Here is a 22,271-nt window from a genome sequence, read left to right as displayed (position 1 = left end):
TAAAAGCTCACAACGCGCCACAATGCGGCGCGTTGTGAGCTTGTAGATCGGCTATTTTTTGGCAAAGACATTTGATAGAGAGTGAAAAAATACTGTATCAAGTACTTATAAGTACCTTTTACCAATTATAGAGGGTTTAAATGGTACCGGATATGCAGCTCGGCAAATAAAAGGTGAATTGATCCCAGTGCATGACGGAGGACGATATCACGATACATTAAATCTACACAATACGATTATCATGAGTGTTTTTTTATCACGATTAACGATAATATCGCGTATTGTCCCATCCCTAACTGGTGTACTGTATTAAAAACACTTTCCGTGCCTTAGACAGAGATCTCAGTTTTTTTTCCATTTTAAGTATACACGTTTTCAGTTTTTTTACAGTGTTTTTCGAGGGCGATCACGCGAGTGCACACTGCCGTGCGTGTGCTCCGATTCATTGCGGAGCACTCTATACTAGTACTGAGATGTGAGCAATACAGTGGCTTTGCTTCCGTGTTGTTGTAGCTCCACCCGGGCTCCACTACAATGCATATGGATGGGAAGTAGCAGATAGAGTAGGAGTGCAAATCCCTAGCCTCCTTCAAAATTGGTATGAAAAGTCTCCTTCAGGCGGATGCTACTCGAGACTTGTAAATAGACTAAGCCCCCATGTGTCCACCCCCCTCCCCCCTTTTCCCCTTTTTCTGCATTTGTAATTGATGTTATCCTATGTAAAGTACAATGTTCTATCGTCTGTCTTTTAGTGTTATATGAGATACATAAAGTGGTTCCTGTGTAAATAAGCTATAAAGCTTACCAGGATCTCCTTGGTACCTTGTACCAGTGATTTGTGCTGTCATGAAACTGTACTTTCTACAGCAAACTGCTGATAAACTCTTCAATCAATCAATCAAAACCTTGTGACGCTGTGGAAACCTAGTACCGGAGGAAAGCGTAGGCCTAATTCTTCCGGGAATGTTGTCTCCTAGCAACTCCTAGTAACCAAGGATGGATCAACGGGTAGACAACGGCGATATTAATATGCTTATTAGATAAAGATGGCAGAAGTTATAGGATAAATTGAAAAAGGCTGGCAGCAAAGTTGTTAAAGCTTTTACCTTAGCTTTTAATTAGCGATGTGACAGAATATTTGGCGCCGAAAAAATAGATTTTAGTTTTTCGGCCAAATCGTTTTTTAAGACGAAAAAAATATCCCAAAATAGTGTGAAGAACAGGGGTCTAGTATACCTGTAATCTCTATAAAAAAAAAAACACAGAGGGCGTTTTTCCCTTTAGTAACCTAGCGTTATGTATGCATTCAAAAGTGCAAAATAAATGCTTTATGGAACCATAATCAGGGCTCAAAATTGCGACCGTTTTGGTGTACCAAAACCAGCGCTCATTAACATCTATTCAGTCCTGAGTGGCTGTTTATTTGTGTGTGTGTGTGTGTGTGTGTGTGTGTGTGTGTGTGTGTGTGTGTGTGTGTGTGTGTGTGTGTGTGTGTGTGTTGTAGGCACATGCTGGTATGAAAAGATGTGACTCAGTGTAGGGTCCTTGTCTGGAGTTACCTCTGTCTCAGAGAGATGGATGGATGAGGGACAGACGGTAGGAGTGGGCACATTGATGTAAAACTGGCTTTTTTCCCCAAAATGTAAGAAAAATAATTAAGGTCTAATATTTCTATATTGCTACAAAACCAGTATCCAATCATTTTGGCATAAAGAATCATGTATACATTATGTTACTTAAGATCATCAAAAAGTAAATTTTGAGCCCTGATAATGGTGAATCATATTCGGCTATTCGGTTTTGGCCAAGAATTTTCCTTTCGGTACATCCCTACTTTTAATTATCGTTGGTTGGCTTGGCCTAACTTTGCCTCTAATCTACAAGGACAAACCTATATTAATTTACAATTTAGGCATTTAGCAGATGCTCCAGGTTACAGAACAGCTCACTAGCACTGCTCCACCTAGGTTTTCTCAGAAGTATCTGTAAACAGTCATTATAGGCAACCTGAAGTTTATGCATGCTTGCCTTCTTGAACTTAACCCACAGGGGGGCGGTATACAAAGGAGTACAATATGCTCTAAAGAGGTTAGCTTTCACATCAACAGAGCAGAAATGAAATTTCCTCCCCAACATGTTAGCTTGAGCATATAATGTTCGTCGCTGCCTATACAGATCATCATCATCCGTCAACTGGTCATTTATGACATGTACCAAATACTTGGCTTTGCTACATACAGGTAACACTTGACCTGCCAGGTAGAAAGATGGAAAGGGAAGATTTTTATCATCCCTCGTCCTACAGGTCATGACAACACTCTTCTTAGCGTTATATTTGACATCAAAAGATAAACCATACGCTGTGCAAAAATCAAGCAAATGTTGAAACCCAGCAGTACTGGGAGATATTACTGCCAGGTCATCCGCGTACATAAAATGGTTAATTAGGGTGTCCCCAATCTTACAACCTGTTTTACAATTATTTAACGACACAGAGAGATCGTTCATATATTAATTGAACAGGGCTGGCGAAAGTAATCCCCCCTGGCGGACGCCATTGCTAACAGAGAAGGGAGCAGAGACCCCACTACCCCATCTGACTTGCATACTCTGGTTAGCATACCAGTATGACAAGATGCGAATGATGCTGTCAGGAATACCCTTTTCTTTAAGCTTTAAAAACAGTTTATGATGATTGACTCTGTCAAAGGCCCGAGACGCGTCATGTGGCCCACAGTTTCAGTTTGAGTATCCTTGCTATATAGCACCAATATTTAAAGGTGCTATATAGCACCAATATTATTATATTATTATTATATTATATAGCTGAATACTGTGCCCCAACTTGTAAATAGGAGCCCACATGTCAAAAAGGTTACTGTAATCAACAACTCTCTCCGAACCATAACTGGCTGCCTGAAGCCTACTCTTGTGTCCTACCTGCCAGTCCTTGCTGGAATTGCCCCAGCCCGCCTCAGACGAGAGGCCGCTACCCTCAAGCTGGCAAGGAAAGCCCAGATACACAACTGGCATATCCTGCACAACACTAGTGTGGATGCAAAGCCTCCAAACAGACTCAAGTCCCGCCACCCTTACAACAAGGCGGCACAAGAGCTGCTTCGCTCCATCCCGGAGGACTTGTCCACAAGTGCATGGCTGGCGGGATCCTGGAAGCAGGAGTGGGAGTCTGCTGGGCCCTCCCATATTCACCGCTACATCTGGGATCCGGGAGCTGGCGTTGAAGGAGAGGACCTGCCACGCCGGCAATGGACCCTATTGAACCGCCTGCGCACTGGAGTCGGCTGCTTCAAATCAGCTACAGTATGGGGCTTGGCAGACAGTGCAGCATGCAAATGTGGCGAGCCTGAGCAGTCTGCAGAGCAAATAATTAACACCTGCCCCCTGTACAAACCACCTTCAGAGGCCGGCCTCTTCCAATTTGAGGATGATACACGAAAGAAGAAGAAGCACCAATATTTAAAGGTGCTATATAGCACCTTTGTCAAATGGTGCCATATGGCACCTGATGTCAAATGGTGCTATATATACAGTAGTACAGTACCTTTAACATCCTAGTACTTGCCGCACAACTTGTCGTGCTACTCATATGAGACACATATATACTAGACCTACACAAACTATATACTACCTTTTGGCAAATGATGCTAAATAGAACAACAAAGGTGCTATATAGTACCACTAGAGGTGCCAAATAGCACTATATTGCTATAAAGCACTTCAGTAGTTGTACCAAGGTGCTAAATAGCACCTCAACCATCGCAAAGAAACACTGAAGAACCCTGAGGTGCTATATACAGTAGCACCATAACAGTCCCAAAGAACCAATGAAAAACCAGTGAGGCACCATAACCACCCAAAGAACTGCTGAAGAACCCTGAGGTGCTATATAGCACCACAACAATCCCAAGAACCACTGAAGAACCGCTGAAGCACCAATCTTTTTTGTGTGATCTAAGCAAAAGAACAGAGTTAGACCAACTGTCTATTCAGTAAAAACTTTATATAAAACCTAAAACAATGCTATCTAACTTTCATGTATGGTCATATCCTACTACTTGCAGTGTTTTTTATGTATTGTAATAAAAAAGAAACCTCTGAAAACCGAAGATTAACAGATTCCTCTCTATTGTATAATTATGTATGCTGCTTCTCACACAAACTGATACAGTCCAAGGTTGTTGAGACAGCTTGCCTATCAAATCAAACGGATACAAAATAGCATAAAAACCCAAATCTAGTGGCTTCAAATAATAGACTCTAGTTACTGAAAAGTCAAAGGTTGCTCCACCTTTTTCTGCAGAAAAGCCATGACAAAGCATATGGGCCTGCAGCTCCCATTTTTCATTGAAGGGTTAGGGGTATTTCACATTTAAACGTCTACTCTCTTTTCTTTCTTCTTTTCTTTTTTTTTCGCACCCCAGACAGTTTTTCATTTGCTTGATTCAATATTTAAATATTTGATATTTACTTGACCTCAAGTCCGGTTCCGGTGGCTGATATTGTCCTTCTAATGCGTGAGGGCACCACATTTTCTCAATTACTTTCAGTCTTTCTTTCTTTTTTTAAGAAAAAACTTAATACAATAAAAAGATTAAATGAAATAAAGGGATTTCAATGGGTCTAACATGGTTAAAATGGAGTTTGATTACAATGGGTCCTAATAAAATAAAAATAATAATAAATAAAATGCAATATAAAATATCTAAATATTGAATGAACCACTTAAAAAACTGTGTGGGGTGCACACAAAAGCCTGAGAAGATTTTAAAATGGCCAAGTGTTTTAAAGTGGAATACCACTTTAGAAGCAGAGGCAAAAGACGACCACAGAAGATTGACATGGATGGTGCAACCGCCAACACTTGCAGGAATCACAAGGCAGTGACACCAATGACTTAACATGGAACAAGAATACAGCGAGAGGAATAACAAGCATGTCCCTTCCTACCGACCATAAACCCCAAAATCACTGCACTGCAGATCGAGGGGTGATAGTAGCCCCGTAGTTACGTTAGTACAGCCAAGACCCAGCTCACAACAGCCCTATTGGCGTGTCGGTCTGGCGAGTGAGAGCCTGTGGTTCAATCCCGGCCAGCTCATCGCGAATGACTACACTTACAAGGGCCATAGTAGGATGTGATTGGCAAGGGTCAATTGAGAGCCAATCCAGTGGGCTGATCTCTCACTACTCTATGGGCAGGTCAGCCAAGGACAAAACACACAAACACACATGCACGCATACTCAACCGCATACAACCACACACCCACACCCCCACACCCATACACACACACACACACACACACACACACACACACACACACACACACACACACACACACACACACACACACACACACACACACACACCCCTACTGCGAGGAGGCAAGCAAACATAATGTAAAGACAATGGCCAAAACTAAAATACTCGTCCACTTTTGCATCTGTTGTCCTTGCATAGGATGGAATCATGACTTATTGCTAAAGCTCTGCCTGTGAGTGTGTGTGTGTGTGTGTGTGTGTGTGTGTGTGTGTGTGTGTGTGTGTGTGTGTGTGTGTGTGTGCGTGTGCGTGTGTGTGTGACTGCGTGTGTGTGTGTGTGTGTTGTATTAGGTCATTACTATTCTGAGTGAATCCGCCTGCAGTCTGTATCTCTGTGGTGAGTATGGAATTAAACATGAACCAGCTTCTGTGAAGCACTCAGGGCCAAGCAAAGGGCAATTTGTCTCATTTAACTGCTGCCTGCCTGCCTGTCCGCCTACGAGAATCAAATTACCATGTTCTTTTGTTTTTCTAAAAAGCCAAACTGTTTAATAATGGAAAAAAGAGCTGACGTGAAAGAGTGATGACCATAGACCATAACTTTGCGTTGGATTGCAAGCTGACGAGGAATTATCAAAAAATGAGGATTTGTCGAGGTGTCAATTTCTGCCTTGCCAGTCTTTAACATTATGTCCTCACAACAGCAACTCATCTAAAACAGTGTTTCTCAAACGTTCTAATTTCAAGGTCTCCCCTTAACTCTGACAGTGTACAAATGGAACCAAATGGACCCGAACGTGTCCATTTGGTTCCATTTGTACACTGTCAGAGTTACAGACTTGTATGGGTCAATTTAGACCCCCGTAAAGGAACCCACAGAGTCCCTGAAATCCACTTTGATGAGAACCACTCATCTAAAAGACAGAACTTGCAATGTCAAATCTTAACCACTGGGGGTCACTCATATACAGCAATACAATGTAATGCCACAACCTCTGGCATGGAAGAAGCAGCTGTCAACAGAATTGGTCTTCATCACCAAATTTAAATGCAACTATTATGAGAATGATAAAGGTATAATAAAATGATTGTGTGATAGTTACTCTGAACTCCCAAACACCAGTAGTTGAATGAATATGGTAGTTAGTCTATAACTAATAAGTATATGGGTTGCATATTTCACTTCAAAATTACCTATTCAGAAGCTCCAAGTCAACTCGCTAGTTGTTAAAAAAACGTATTTCTTCCGCTCTTGCATCTTAATAAAAATCATTATATTGTCTTTATACAAAAGTATAAAAAGGACAGAAAAAATGCACTTTACCTAATACATAAGATATTATTGAGAGTCCTTATCACATACATATATTTTACTGAGTACAGCATTGTCCCAAGTTATTCAGTCTGATAACAAATTGTGTACCGTTGAAGCCTGATAAACGTTAATAATCTACTGTCAGTCAGTGTCTTCCCACAGTTCAACTCATGTTTGATGTCAGTTAACAACCACTAGATGGCAGCACAAAATCACATTTCCCAATAATTGTGCATGATGATAACACACATGTGCTTGTGTATGTATGTGTGTTGATATCTTCCCAACCTGCATTCTAAAAGTGCTTTACATGACTTGTAACTGCTGATGCATTTGTGTATGTGTGTACTCTGCAGGCACGTTTTGAATTCAAGAACAGACGGTTTCAGTCAAAAGATTTGTTTACACGAGCCTTAAAGTACTGCGATAACTCCAACAACATACTGTAGCAGTTGCCAGGGACACTGCAAACAACTGCCCTTGAGGAACTATGATATCGTCGTTGTCGGGCAGAAACCTTGTATCTCCAAGTTTCAAATGTGTACGTTCTTTCCCAAAGTAAAGCCCTGCTTCATCATACTAGTTTAAATCATTTTCCAAATGATAAATGCAAAAAGAACGGTTTTGGACATACAAGGTTTTCATCGGACAACGACGATGTGAGCGATAAGAATCTATAGGTGCTTGAAATAAAATAAAAAGATGATTCGGTGACTCACGTCAAACTCATTCAGGGCGGCAGCCAGTTCGCCGATGCCTGCGTGGCCGTGCTTCTCATCTGTGGGTGAGGTGGCCTGGGCGGCGCTGGAGATGCCTCCTATGGCCTCCTGCACCTGCTTGAAGACATAGTCCCTGTTGGCACGCGTGGCTGCCACATCAGGGTGGCGTAGGAACGCCTGTGAGGCCGTGTACAGCATGGTGGCGTTTTTCTTCAGGGCCCCGCGTGCCGCTGCCATCTCATCCCGACACTGGGGGTCTTTGAGCTCCTATAAAGGGGGAGACAGTTTTTTTTTTTTTTTTTGCGTCAGACATTGTCGCGTGTTCTCGAAATTAAGTCCTTATCTTGGTTTCAGAGTGATACATTATTCCAGTCCAACTTAACGCGGTTGACTCAACACGTGCACATGCAACAGATATGCAAGCCACGGTACAACTTAACATGTCCAAGTTTTCCACGTAACTGTTGTGTAACTAGGGGTTGCTGCCGCTTACTTCTCCTTACTTTCTAAGTGGATCTGGTTAAGAGTCTGCTGAATGCTTGGATGGCAGTTGTAATTGTCTAGGTGATTATACACATTTGAGCAGTTCATTAATGACTGCATTAATGGATTCATTAACAAGATGGGGGCTTAACTTTGTGTTTAACTAGGTGTGGAGATGCCAAACACTCAAGGTTTATAGTGATTACTGCAAAGATATTTGTATGCGAAAAGTATGCATGCATTGCATGCATGCGTGTGTGTGTGTGTGTGTGTGTGTGTGTGTGTGTGTGTGTGTGTGTGTGTGTGTGTGTGTGTGTGTGTGTGTGTGTGTGTGTGTGTGTGTGTGTGTGTGTGTGCAGGCGCACTGCTGTGCACAAAAGACAAAGGAGAAAATCCACTTGGAACCAATATATATTATTACGACAAATGACAAAAATCACTATAATAGCTAGTCTGCTATTTTCCCTACAGTATCTTTTTAAAATATCAAAGATGTTGCAATTTTTGGTAATATCTTGAAAAATGTTTCGTGAGAAATGTCAGCCCTAATAACATGCCCATTCCTGCTGCATCCATACTCTGGGGGGAACATTAGGCAAAAAAAATTACAAGCTCACAAAGCTGGTGTAGAGTGGTAAAAAGAGTGAAAGAGTACAGTTGCAACTCAGGTCCGTTTCAGAACTAGGGCTGTCACAATTATTACATAATCGTCTAATCGTGATTATTTGACATTATCGCAATTATTTTGTCATAATCGTCATAATCGTGAATGTTGAAAAATGTCCGAAATAGTGGAAATAGCAGATCTACAAGCTCACAACGCGTCGCATCGCGACGCGTTGTGAGCTTGTAGATCGGCTATTTCCACTATCAAAGTTATTTTTTAAGTAGTAAGTTGTCAAATATGTCAGTAATTTCTTTGTATATTTAGGTTATGTGTCATATCTACCATGTACAACTTCAAAGCCTAAAAGCCAAACAGAAATGTAATTATCAATGACAAAAACACAATTAAATCATTAATCGCCAATTGTTTGAGTGACAATTAATCGTCATGTAAAATGTCATATCGTGACAGCCCTACTAAGAACATGGTGGTTAATAATAAGTAGAGTAGCTGTAGGGAGACACCAGGTTGCTCTGGTTACCTGCTGTCTGCGGGCTGCAACATAGTTCAGCTTCACCATCTCCTTTCCAAACTCTTTGAAGCGGTTGGCCAGGTCCTGCTCATTGGTTGCATTCTTCACCCCCTCCAGGGCCTCTTCCACCTGTCACACACACATTATGCACGCACACGCACGCACGCACGCACGCACGCACGCACGCACGCACGCACGCACGCACGCACGCACGCACGCACGCACGCACGCACGCACGCACACACACACACACACACACACACACACACACACACACACACACACACACACACACACACACACACACACACACACACACACACACGACTTGTGATTTTTGCAAGTCAACTCGACTCAGTAAAAAGTTGAGTTGTAGTCGACTTTATCATTTGATGACATCATCACATCACACACGACCCCCCAATTATTTCGGGGGGTCCCCAGATGATTAACTTAATGTGAAACATTGTTTTCTCACTCAACTGTAAACAAACCAACATAAAGTTAAAGTATATAGAGGGTATCTTCACATTTTTAAAGTGCCAATTTAAGGACTTTTGTGAAATTGTGAAAATAACCGATCTACATGCTCACAACGCCTTGTGAGCATGTAGATCTGCTATTTTCACAATAGAATCATGTTATACCAAATGTAATATTGCACTGTAATATTGGATCATTCCGTCCTTGACAATAAGCAATCCTACTGTTTGAATGCTGTACAGACGCACACATGGAGCAAAAATAATGATAGAAAAAAATACAAAGGATTTGTTTTCCGACTTTCACTGGTGGGAGTCGACTTGTGTAATGAAGTCGACTTTTTCGTTAATGCCTTAACACACACGTTTCTATTTAATAACCCAATAATCTATCTAGTCACCTGAAAAACGGATTATATAAAGCTGTAGGCTAAGTAGTAGTTTCATTAAATCACAAACTTTAAGTAATAAAAGTTAAGAACAGGCTTTTTGGAAAATGATAAGGCTCCTTGGCTCAGTGGAAATAAAAATGGATTTTGTTCTTCTTTGTAATTGCAACCAGGTTGAAAAAAGACAATAGCCATTAACTTTTGCAAGTTAAAGATGGGCCTCATTTCAGAAATCTTCCATCTCTGTGTCTGTGGCCCTTCTTATTCTAATCTCTCTCTCCCTCTCTCTCTCTCTCTCTCTCTCTCTCTCTCTCTCTCTCTAATGAAAGTGCAGAGAGAGGCGTAATGGAAAAGAGAGAAGGGGAGAAATAACTTTTAAGTGGCCTTTGATGTCAGGGCTTAAACATTGGTTGAATTTAAGGTCCTCTGTGGACACAGAAAACAGAGTTAGAAAAAGTAAGTGTGGGTGTGTGCGTGCGTGCGTGCGTGCGTGCGTGCGTGCGTACGTGCGTACGTGCATGTACTGTCTATGCCTCATCTAAATGCAAATACAAGTAAGGGTTGAAATAAAAGGCATCAGTGGTTCTGTCAATTATACACCACCAGGATGCAGTGCTGCATAGCATCCAACCACACCTTTGATTACACATGTGCAGGACAGCAAGTCCACTAAACAGATGATATCCTCCCACTGTGGTGTGTAGCAACAGCACATGAGGGGGAGGATGCTGCCATTTCAGGCTCTTCTAATTCCCCCAGGACACGTGATAACTTCAGTAAAGTAGAGCAGTGGTTCTCAACCTGTTCTGGACCAGGGAGCGGGAAATCTCAAAAGCGTTCACGGCCCACCCATCTGACTGATTGACACGGCAGCCGAACAAATGTGTGCATTTCAAAGCATGTCTGTTTTAACGATCAATCAGCTAAATAAAATGTTGCTGTATTTTGCCAATTATTTGGGACCCGCTTGCGAAGTCCTCACGGACCCAGTAGGTTGAGAATGGCTGAACTAGAGCACACCGTATTATCCGCAGCGTTCATTTATTCCTTTTGTAACGGATTGAGTACACGTGTAAATGGACCCATAACGTAGCCTTTTTTGCCACGGACATAGAAAATGAGTGTACAATATTACCAGAAACACACAAAGAGCTAGCCCTGAATGACCGTAACAGGTTTGTAACTCTGCGAGTGTACAAATGGAACCAAATGGACCCATAAGGTTCCATTTGTACACTCTCAGAGTTATGGGGGTCCTTGAAAATAAAATCTTGAACTAGTTGGACTCATTATGTGCCATACATAGTGTCATAGTACAGTAAATGTCAATAGTGTCATAGTATGTGTCATACATATTCTGAAAAAAACTTGGAGACTGACATTCAGTAATTGATGGGTCTATGATCAAAATAAGAACATTATAATGGTGTGTAACAGAAAATCTAGGATTTGCCACGGACACGGCCAAGTCTTTGCCACGGACACATTTGGCCGTGTACGGACACATTGATGACCCCTGCAGTGTAGTGATCTTGTGCACTCACGATTTTAAGGTGTGCCAGCAGCCTCATGACATCAGCCATGTCGGCGAGGATGAGCAGGCGGGTGACGGCAGACAGCAGGGCGCGCGCGGCCCGCACCATGGTGCCCCGCTTCACCGAGGAGCACGGGTCATCTGCAAACTCAGAGGAGGCAACACGCATCTGCTCGCCTGTTGGGAACAAATGCACAGTGGTGTACTCACATGTTGTGCTTAAGTAAAAGTATCAATACCGCAATGTCGAAATTCTCTGTACTTCAGTAAAGGTATGAAAGTATTGGAATTAAATATTCTTGAAGTACCAAAAGTAAAATTACTCATTATGCAGAATGTCTCTTTTCACAAGTTATCATTATGTCTAAGTGTATTAAAATATTTAGAACATAGAAAAAGTTTAAATAGGGCTGAATAAAAATACAAATCTACAAAGTAAGTTGATGTTGATGCATTGATATACCTTGCTTATTGTAAAAAGCTCTGGATCTCTTGTCCCATATAAGCCTAAATTGTAAATTGTAAAGTTTTCAAATAATTGTAGTGGAGTAAAAGTCAGATATTTGCCACTGAGGTGTAGTAGAGTATAAGTAAAAGTATTCAACATTGGAAACACTCCAGTAAAGTAAAAAAAGAAAAAAAGAAAAGAAAATCCTCAAAACTTACACTAAGTACAGTACTTGAGTACATGTACTTAGTTACTTTACACCACTGGAAATGAGATACTAATTAGATTGAGGTGTGTGTGTGTGTGTGTGTGTGTGTGTGTGTGTGTGTGTGTGTGTGTGTGTGTGTGTGTGTGTGTGTGTGTGTGTGTGTGTGTGCGCGCGCACACGCACATGTGTACCGGATGTCATCATGTTTGTGGTGCAGGTTTATGATTTATACATTTTTACATTCAATGATGATTGACATCAGAGCAGAAGCACTGTACTGCAAAGTGTGAGATGAATTAAGGAAATCCCTTAGTTGAGGCAAGAGAAGAGAACAATATACATGGACATAAAAGACAGAACACTGTGGAATAATAGGCCAGCACATGTACATTAGTTATTTTCTGGGATATCTTAATTGCTTTTATTAGACAGGAGAGTATAGTAGAGAGACAGGAAATTCAAAGGCAAACACAAAGCTCAACACTAACCCAAAGTCTAATTGAGATGATGCTTAGAAGACACTGTAAAATCTGAGATGTCATTTACATTACATTTAAATGACATTTGAATGTAAACGTATAGCTATGAATAATGAATTGAGGACGGTTCTATTACATAAACTAAAAGCCGAATTCATAGCTTTAACCATGCTTATCTAAGGGCAAACATAGATACAGTGTTAAACAAACAAGGCAAGACTCATGGAAAGGCTTTTTTATGAATATTTTATGAATTGATAAAGAATAACAAATGATGTATTATTAACGGGGTGTTTCCCCTGCAAAAATAAAATGAAATATTCTGTGGTACAGGGGAAACCAAAGCGCCAAATAGAACTACACCAAGTACAAAGGAATCCTGTGCACAGTACACTAGGTCAGTGTTTCTCAACCACTGTGCCACGGACCTTTGGTGTGCCCTTTGAGATGCTTTGGTGTCCCCTTTGAAATTTGACAGTGAAATCACAATTTAAAACCTTTTTAATACCTCAAAAAAAAAAAAAAAAGAAAAAAGACCATTACTCCATCAAAAAAAGTAATCAACAAACTATAAAAACTGGTAAAACATTGGCCAAATTGTAAAATATATAATTAAGAAAGAGGCAAACATTCTGAAAATAGCCACACACACTGTATATCTAGGTGTGCCCTGGGATCTTTTGGCTATGAAAAGTGTCCCCTTCAGAAAAAAGATTGGGAAACACTAGATCACCTCTGCATTAACAGGACCTTCCTCAAGATAACTGTAAAGTGACAAGTGCTTATACAGCCTGTTAATTGCAATAGTCTACAGCTGTGTCCAGATTCGCCCATCACAACAGATTACACATGGGTCTCTAAAGCAGGGATTCTCAAATTGGGTGTTGTGGCACCCTAGGTAGGGTGCCTTGATGCAAGTCCAGAGGTGCCTCAAAATACCTTGATGATATTTGGAATTCATCAGTGTCACTTCAGTTGAACCACTTAGACCCTAGTCTATACTTGGTAAAACGGGCCCAAGTTAAACTGTACTTGGTACGTTCTTTTTCAGCCAACAGTACACCAAAAATAGCCAATCTACAAGCTCATGAGTTGTGAGCTTGTTGGTGAATGTTCCACCCATAATAGGGATGCTGGGGTTTAAGTGGTTAAACCAAGTATAATAAATATATTCAATCTGTCCTAATGGAAACAAATATTTTCCTCATCACAAGCTGCATCTTTGGGGGAAAGATGTACATATTCACCTACCGTTAATATGTCAAAAGGTGCTATAATGTAATAACAATGTAATTGTTTAATTTCTGTAATTAACACATACATGCATACATGTTACATGTATGTGTTACATTACATGCATACATACACATAATGTATATATACAGTATAAATGATGACGGATATATAGGTAACGTGATTTAAAACAAATTGAAAATGAAATCCACTTTTGAGCATCCGTTCATGTGATTTCTCTTAATGATGGACAAAGATAGTGAAGACTGTTGCCTATTTGTGCAGACTTTTTACCAACCAACCAATCGATCAATCAATCTAGCAGGTACCAAAGGGAATGTCCATTATTAATGTTCTAATGATTAACAGGGTGTACCACAGTAGGTACAGCTTAATAGTGCATGTTGTTGTCCACATGTGACCCCAGCTAGACCTAATGCACGTGTCTGTGTGCTAACACACTGAATGCAGCCCCCAGCATAGTGTACCCTAGTGTTTGTCAGTTGAGTAAACAGCTTTGACAGTGGATGTGACTGCTGCGAGGCAGCAAGCTCCTCTTCTGGCATGTGCAGCCAGAGAGTGGATGAAGCACAATGCTTGAGCCTGAGACTCTGGAGGGCTCACACAGTTAAGCAGCCATAGCAGTATCACCACAGGATGCTCTAGAACAGTGCTGCTGACATTTCTTTGCTGTCAAGGACCCTCAAACCCATATGCAGTTTGGCCATGGACCCGTACCTGAAAATAATTTGTGCCAGGGACCCAGAGAAGAGAAAATCTGCGTTAAGAAATTCTAAATCAGGGGTCTTCATTCAACAGGGGGTCTGGGACCCCTAGGGGGTCCTCAGAGTTACTACAGGGGTTCCTCCAAATCTTAATGTGATAGAAACCTTTTTTTCTCAATTTTTTATATTAACCACTTGAACCATAGCATCCATATTCTGTTAACTTTAGCCAAAAGTAGCAGATCTACAAGCTCACAACGCCTCGCAGATCGGCTATTTTCGGCAAAGTGGTTTGGTGTAGAGGGGAAAAAGAGCAGACTAAGTACAGAGTGAAAGGTCAAGTTTATAAAGTATTGACGGTTCAAGTGGTTAAATTTAGGAGAACACAAATTGACATGAATCCAAAATACACTGATGATTGTGCTGTCAAACGATGAAAGGTTGTGGGGGTCCCTGCTTCATCTCTCTCTCAACTAAGGGGTTCTTGGCCTGAAAACGTTGAAGACCCCTGTTCTAAATTATTCAATATATCTTTTCAAAATAGTGGTCTATAAGAGCTGTGAGCTGGCTGTGAGGCTATTTTCGAATAGCCAAAGTATAAAATAATATGGTTAAAGTGGTTAACATTGGACCAAGAACCCCACTTTGAGAACCACTGCTCTAGGAAAACAAACCAAACAAGCACTTATACAAAGTAATGTACATAAATCACACAGCACTCTTCTGGAACAGAGGAAGAAGCGGTACAATACATGGAGATCTCATGCACGGACACACTTGCCACCGACACTTGCATATCGTCGCTGTCGCATGGAAACCTTGTATCTCCAAAACCGTTCATTTAGTGAAAACTACTTTTGTGCGATGGCCTTGTGTGATGAAGCAGGGCTTTGCTTTGTGAAAGAACGTACACATTTGAAACTTGGAGATACGAGGCCTCCACCCGACAACGACGATATCTTTCATTGTTGTCTGAGCACAATGGCAATAAAGATTGAAAGATCTACCTACAGTAGACCAGTCGTGAGAGAAAGTGCAGAGGGTTTGATTAGTCATTCCTAAGCAGCGTAAAATCACCATATATTATTTAATCAGAACAGGAGAACGGGAGTGGAGATGATGAGCTTGACCAGACAGGGAGGACATGGGGGTGTAGTATAATAACCCTACAATTAACTGGGGAGTTTGCAATCAAGTTGACAACTCTATTTTCTTCTTCTTCTTTATTCTTTCTTGACATTGACAGTAATTCTGTTCTATTCAGAATTAATTTTGGAAAACTAATTAGCATGTATTTAAATCTATAGGAGATGAAACCTTTTAACTTGGCCATTTGGATGTCTTTGGAGTTGGAATTAATTAATATAGCATCAACATCTTTAACCACTTTGTCTATCTCATAAAATGGGTGAAAAATATATATTTGTTTAGATTTTTTTTAACAACGCAAATCTTAAAGGCTATGGGGATCCCTGGCACAAAATATTTTCAGATGGGGGTCCGTGGATAGCTATATATACATTGGGGGTCCTTGACATGAAAGGGTTTGAGAACCACTGCAGTAAAGAACCATGAAGGAAAGCAACTCACAATTTTGTCCAAACCATTATTTAATTGATGCAAAGCTGGCTCCCCTTCCTGCTCGTCATAGATTGCACCTACAAAGTACTAGAGTAGGGGAGTGAGGGACAGACAGGAACTGCAGAATAGAGCGTGCCTCGTCAGCAATCCACTTCTATCAATGTCCCCAAGAGTTTTGAAGCGCCAACTCCCCTCTTACTACTAAGGGTACACGTTTTATTGGGGTAAGATATGAAGAGTTGGGTTTTATTTTCAGTTCTGTGTCCTTTGGCTCAAGGTCAGCTTGTAATGTGAATAGGCAGAAAGGGATATCGTGTGATTGATCAGTCCTCCCGGGAAGGCAGACATTCGCGATTAACAGCAAGCAAAGGTCAAGAGCATATCGTCACTGTCGGGCAGAAACCTTGTATCTCCAAGTTTCAAATTTGTACATTCTTTCGCAAAGTAAAGCCCTGCTCCATCAGACAAGGCTGTCGCACAAAAGTAGTGAAAACAGCTGATCTACAAGCACATAAGATCGGCTGTTTTCACTAGTTTAGTTCATTTTTTAAATGATAAAAACCAACGGTTTTGGACATACAAGGTTTCCACCTGACAACGACGATATACAGTACATATGCACCCCCACAATCGCAAAAACAAACTCAAAACAAAATTAGAAAATGTACTCAGTAGAGCACAGACCTCCGCCAAGGTGGCAGTTTGTTGATATGGTGTTGCACGTCGTCATGGTGGATAATACAATGGCGTGAACAGTTAATTAGTTCTTCATGGGTTCATGTCTAGCCCTTTCATCCCTTCTTTGTTCAAAGATGTGGTGATATTCTGTTAGTCTATTCATCAAGCTTTCCACAAAGTTTTGTCCAAAGCCATTCAGAACTGTTCCGAGTTATCCCAGACAGACAGACAGACAGACAGACAGACAGACAGACAGACAGACAGACAGAAAGACAGATAGATAGACACACACACAGACAGACAGACAGACAGACAGACGGATGAAAACATTTCCTCTTAGACAGAGGTAAAAGGGTAACCACTACAATAGGTCCAAGAGTTTCAAATACAGTGTATAGCTTTGCCCCAAGCTTAATTTCCTCATTATTACTGTCAAACTTTTTCTTTGGATCTCTACATCTGAGTTGAGATCCAATGGGAACATTGATCACGCCCTTGCAGTGTAGGCTGCATTACAGTATGGACCTGAATGCCACTGATCCATTTCACGCCTCAACAGAGCTGTATACCAGCACTGTCACAGTCACTCATCAACAGCACCAGCAGCCAACTACAGCTGACAGTGCAGGATGAAGAATATGGGTACAACATATGCTGCTGAGTGTCACTCTCTTTCTGCTGATCTGGCCATTGAACGCGGAATCTAATTCCATTCCATGAACAAAGATTGTATTCATGTAAAGGCTCATTGACTCGTACTAAAACTAAACTTGGATAACAAGCAATAATGTTTAAGTAATGATTACAATAAATGTAACAATAAAGTGATTATAATTGTGATTCCTGAAAGGATGAGTATGATCGGTTCAAGTGAACAGGTGAAGGTGATACTGTATTGTGTTCTGTATCTCGACTAAAGTACACTGAAAATGAGGGCCTGCCCCTCAACTGTACTCTGAGTTGAAATAAAGGTTATGATGATGATGATTATGATGAATCACACTGTCAGGTTACAAATGCCTCTGTAATATTACAACGTTTTCCTTCTCCAATTCAGTAACTTCTATTCAACCCAAATGAGCTATGAAGACTTAGGGAATGATGATATCATCTCTATTTCACTTCAGCACTGCTGCTGTCCATGGTAAGAATTTCATGGGTGATATTTCTACTATTTGTAAAGGGTGGCAGAAGAGCTGCGCTAGGCACATTTCTTTGTGAAAGCCAGTAGTTATCTGACGAACGTATATTGAACTCTGAGATGAATGAGAAGGGCTTATTGGTTCATGAGTTCAGAATGATCTTTTTATACATACAGTATATAATCATTAAGTTAGAACGTCCATCTGATTCACCTAATCATCCTCATCAGCTTTGTTTTCACCACTGGCTTTAATCAGGTTTACAGGTAAGTCGTGCTGACTGAGTGTGTGTTAAACTAGTATAAAGTACAGGCTATTGCTATGCAGGAGATAATGACAAATTTCAAGGGCAGTCATGCTATACAATTGATTAGGACTCGAAGGGATTGTGGGGTTATTGGCCAAACTAAGTGCATTTATTGAGCCAATTAGTAAAATGAGTCCTGAGGGATGAAATAAAGGTTTAAACCAGAGCACCAGGACCAAATCCACTTATTATATATATTAACACATATGGTGCCAACCCCGAGTTTCCCGAGTTTGTATTGGTACCAACGCTGTGCCAACCCCGAGTTTCCCGAGTTTGGGCCGTTTTTGAAGAAAAAAATATTTTTTTTTCAATTTTTTTTTTCCAAAAATGTTTTTTGGACCTCCAGAAATGTATTAGGCATGATCGCGATCGCGAAATTGCATGTTTAACCCCCATACCAACCCATTCTTTCAAACATGGCAGCCATGTTTGTTTACATCTGAAGAAAACATAATGGCTGATAAATCATGAATGCCTGAACGGATTTCCAAGCGGATTTTTTTGTTTGAAAGCTGTGAACAGCATCTACACACGTGGTGCATGATTAGGCATGGGCGTGCACGATCCGTGCACTATAAATTACATGGAAGTCTATGGAGACCATGGCATCGTGGACCATTGAAGAGAAAAAATCATGGCTACGAGCAGGTTAAATCCTATTTGAAAACATAATTATGTAAAAGTTATAAGAAGAAAAAAGACAGACGGTGGATGGTGGCTGTCATAAATGTAACATTCGGACTTGTGAGGCACATTCTCACCCTGCAGTGAGCTGAATGATAGGCAATTTAAGCTTAGTACGGCGACGGCAGATGACAACGGCAACCGGAAATGATCAGCGCTCGATAGATCAACTTGCCGCCGTAGCAGAAGTCTGTACTACGCCAGAAGGTCCCTTTCCACGTTGCGCCTAAAACGTCTGCTCCATAGACGCGTCGCCATGGGAACCAAAGCGTTCAGTGAAAGAGGTGGGAAACCGTCGCCGATGGCTCTTTGCTTAACAATTAGTAGTAGAAACGGCCTCCTTAAATTCCCCAATGTAAAAAACATGTTGGTATGCTGGCAGTTATGATATTCAATTGGTTTACCTTGCTTGCGAACATCTTCCACAGCAGCAATGAGCTCCTCCTTGAGGTCCTGGCTATCTTTGGCAATCTGTTCGCCCTTCTCTAGGAAGTTCTGGGTGGCCTGCTCTACAGACACAGCCAGCACGTGGGCTTTCTTGGAGCGACCCTTCTTCTTACTGGACGGTCCTTTGTTACTGGTGTTCACCAGGGTGGTCACCTATGACAGAAGAGACAAGTTCAGCTGAATGAAAAATATGCATATAAAATAGGGATTGTGGCATATTGTATCATGTCTGATTTGCGTGTGTTGCTAAAACAGGAGTTCTGAATGGGGATGTTTCTAAGTGGGGGTGTTTCTGAATGGAGATCTGCCCCCGTCTGAATTAATAGTGGCCCACTGCCCAGGGGACAACAATACAACATGTTAACTTTCAAACTGTCTTCTGGGCCTCGTTTGGGATAATGAGGGAAGAGTCTTTCCTTGGGTTCAAATGTATTCATTCCAACTTGGCAGACTTTGACAGTTTGATTGGTTGATACTGTACTTTTACAGCACAGATAAAATATGCATGGTTCTTTTCATCTCTGGCATTTCATCAGTCTGTCAAAATCTGTCAGTGAATCACCTTACGTGTAATGACACGACTCCCTGGTTTTATGACATTGCTATGCGTGTACAACACTACGGTAGATAAATGTGAATCATGAGACCTATATTACATGTGTGAGTGTATAAGACTTAAGATTTCATAAGGGTCTTGAAATGTATTGAAAGCATTGGATTCAGGTGAATGCCAATGTCATTACATTGACTGGACTACTCAATATATTAACCTTTCCATTTCAACTAAGCAAGGCAATTTCAGAATGTACTCAACTGGGGATATATGTTTTGCTAGTGGCATATGTGCAAGGCTTTAATCTTTATTCCGCAGTCTGTTTCAGCAGAGCAAGCAAGTACTGTTAAAAAAGGCGAAAAAAGGAAATGGTGCATTTATATACTGTAGCACCTTAAGTGCTTTACAATGTGCATTATATTCACCTATACACACATGCAGACTGCAGAGGAAACCATGTAAGACAACAACCTGCTCATTGGGAGCAGGTAGGGGTTCAGTGAGTTACTCAAAGACACATTGACACTAATCCAGGGGGAGCTGGGGACTTTTCAATTCCCAAGCAGCCGCTCTAACTCCTGAGCCACTGCCACCCCGGCTGAACTGTATTGTGGCCTATATTACTAGTCTTCATGTTGGAATGCATTTTGGGTTAATTTACACTTGAATATTAAGCTTCAAAAACATAAGATCTAACTTTAGTTCAGACTTGACTTCATGATATGCAATGCATAGATTTTACAAGTATAATCCATTATGAAAACATGTCCATTCTGAGCATGTAAACATACATTGGAACTTAACAGTGAACTTGAGTGTACCGTAAAAGTTGGCCTGCAAGCTGTAACATTCTAGCCTAGTTCCAGACCCTGAATCGCTAGCCACACCCCTTTAATTTTTTTGTTTTGGCGAAGTGAAACGAAATGTCAATTCAGGCTGAGTGTCAGGCTAGTAACATTCATCTGGATAGGAAAATGCAATTCTGAGTTGAGCTGTGCAGTGGGCAATTGTTTCCTTGATATCAGCTCTTTGGATAGGCTACACTGAACATAATCAATAGGGTGACTGTATCCAGGTGAGGTCAGTGTGTTGTGGGGGAAAACATGGAAACAAAATTATTTGACATTAAGATAACAGTGTCAGTACACACTACACAGTATTGTATCTCAGTATTGATTTCCTCATCATGAAGTAGCCATAAAGACAAGTCAACATGACAAAAGATGTGTTCGGACTGGACACAAAAACATCTTTCTAATCGCTTGAATAGCGTAATCTTGATCACCGGGTGTTGCGCTGGGACAAAAGTGTTTATTTATGTTTGTGCATGGTGTCAATCACTATACACATACTTGAAATGTAGTTGTATATGCATGAAAATAATAAAGACTGAGCAACTAAATGTTCTATTTCATGACTAAGATACAGTGTTTCAAACACACACACACACACACACACACACACACACACACACATCAGGGTTTCCTGCAGCACTTTACATGGCCAGAAAACCCCCCCGCCCCCCCAAGGGTATAAAAAAAAAAAAAAAAAAAAAAAAAAATATATATTTTTTTTCAAAAAAACTTTTTGGACCTCCAACAATGTACTAGGCATGATCGCGATCGCGAAATTGCATGTTTAACCCCCATACCAACCCTATCTTTCAAACATGGCTGCCATGTTTGTTTACATTTGAAGAAAACATAAGGGCTGGTATCTCCTGAATGCCTGAACGGATTTCCAAGCGAATTTTTTTGTTTGAAAGCTGTGAAAAGCGTGTACATGCATAGTGCATCATCTGTGCACGAATTCGTACACCAGCATGCACACTATTTTTTTAACCCTTTGGTGGCGAACCGGCAATATAAGTTATTCAATGTTGAATAAATGTGGATGATAGCATGTAGTTGTGTTTTCCGTCATCATGGGCACATTCATGTGTTTTTTATAGGGCAAAAATAAGAATTAATATTAAAAATTAAGTGAATTAATTACTCGAATTAATTAATTAATTATCAAAAATCTTCGGCGCACGCGCTTCGCGCGTGCGCCATGAGATCCCCCCCTGATCAAGACTTTTTCCTGCAGGAAACCCTGCACACACACACACACACACACACACACACACACACACACACACACACACACCAAGTCCAAGTGTGTATTTTTCTCCTTCCCAGCTGGCGGGACGAGCAGGAACTACCCACATGGTAAGATCATGTCACGTATGCAGAAAATATGATATGGTTTGTTGACTCAATTACCAATTTGTGGGCTTAATTGTTTTGTTTGCAGGCACAAAAACAGATGTGTGGAGGGACTCTAACACCGTTAACTCTGGGAGTGTATAAATGTAACCAAATTAACCTGTAATGATCCATTTGGACACTTTTTACCTTTGTACACTCCCAGAGTTACAAAAACACACAAAACCTCTCTTTA

The 22,271-nt window shown here is 40.9% G+C and overlaps 1 protein-coding gene across 4 annotated transcripts in view; it reads right to left on the bottom strand.

The window, feature by feature from the left end:
* Positions 1 to 22,271, bottom strand: part of ctnna2 (catenin (cadherin-associated protein), alpha 2) — a gene marked incomplete at both ends in the record, with an annotated part of 480,574 nt that overhangs the window by 412,278 nt on the left and 46,025 nt on the right. For 3 of the 4 annotated variants that reach the window (XM_080721670.1, XM_080721671.1, XM_080721673.1), the window contains 4 exons: positions 7,315 to 7,581; positions 8,946 to 9,065; positions 11,352 to 11,518; positions 19,234 to 19,429. In XM_080721670.1, the coding sequence (XP_080577796.1) occupies positions 7,315 to 7,581; positions 8,946 to 9,065; positions 11,352 to 11,518; positions 19,234 to 19,429 (750 nt within the window). The remainder of the gene's footprint in view (positions 1 to 7,314; positions 7,582 to 8,945; positions 9,066 to 11,351; positions 11,519 to 19,233; positions 19,430 to 22,271) is intronic. The other variant, XM_080721672.1, reaches the window with a different exon arrangement.

The sequence above is a fragment of the Nannobrachium achirus genome (assembly GCF_963921795.1).
Source record: "Nannobrachium achirus genome assembly, chromosome: 3".
Taxonomy (NCBI): Eukaryota; Metazoa; Chordata; class Actinopteri; order Myctophiformes; family Myctophidae; genus Nannobrachium; species Nannobrachium achirus.
This window is presented reverse-complemented; position numbering and strand designations above follow the sequence as displayed.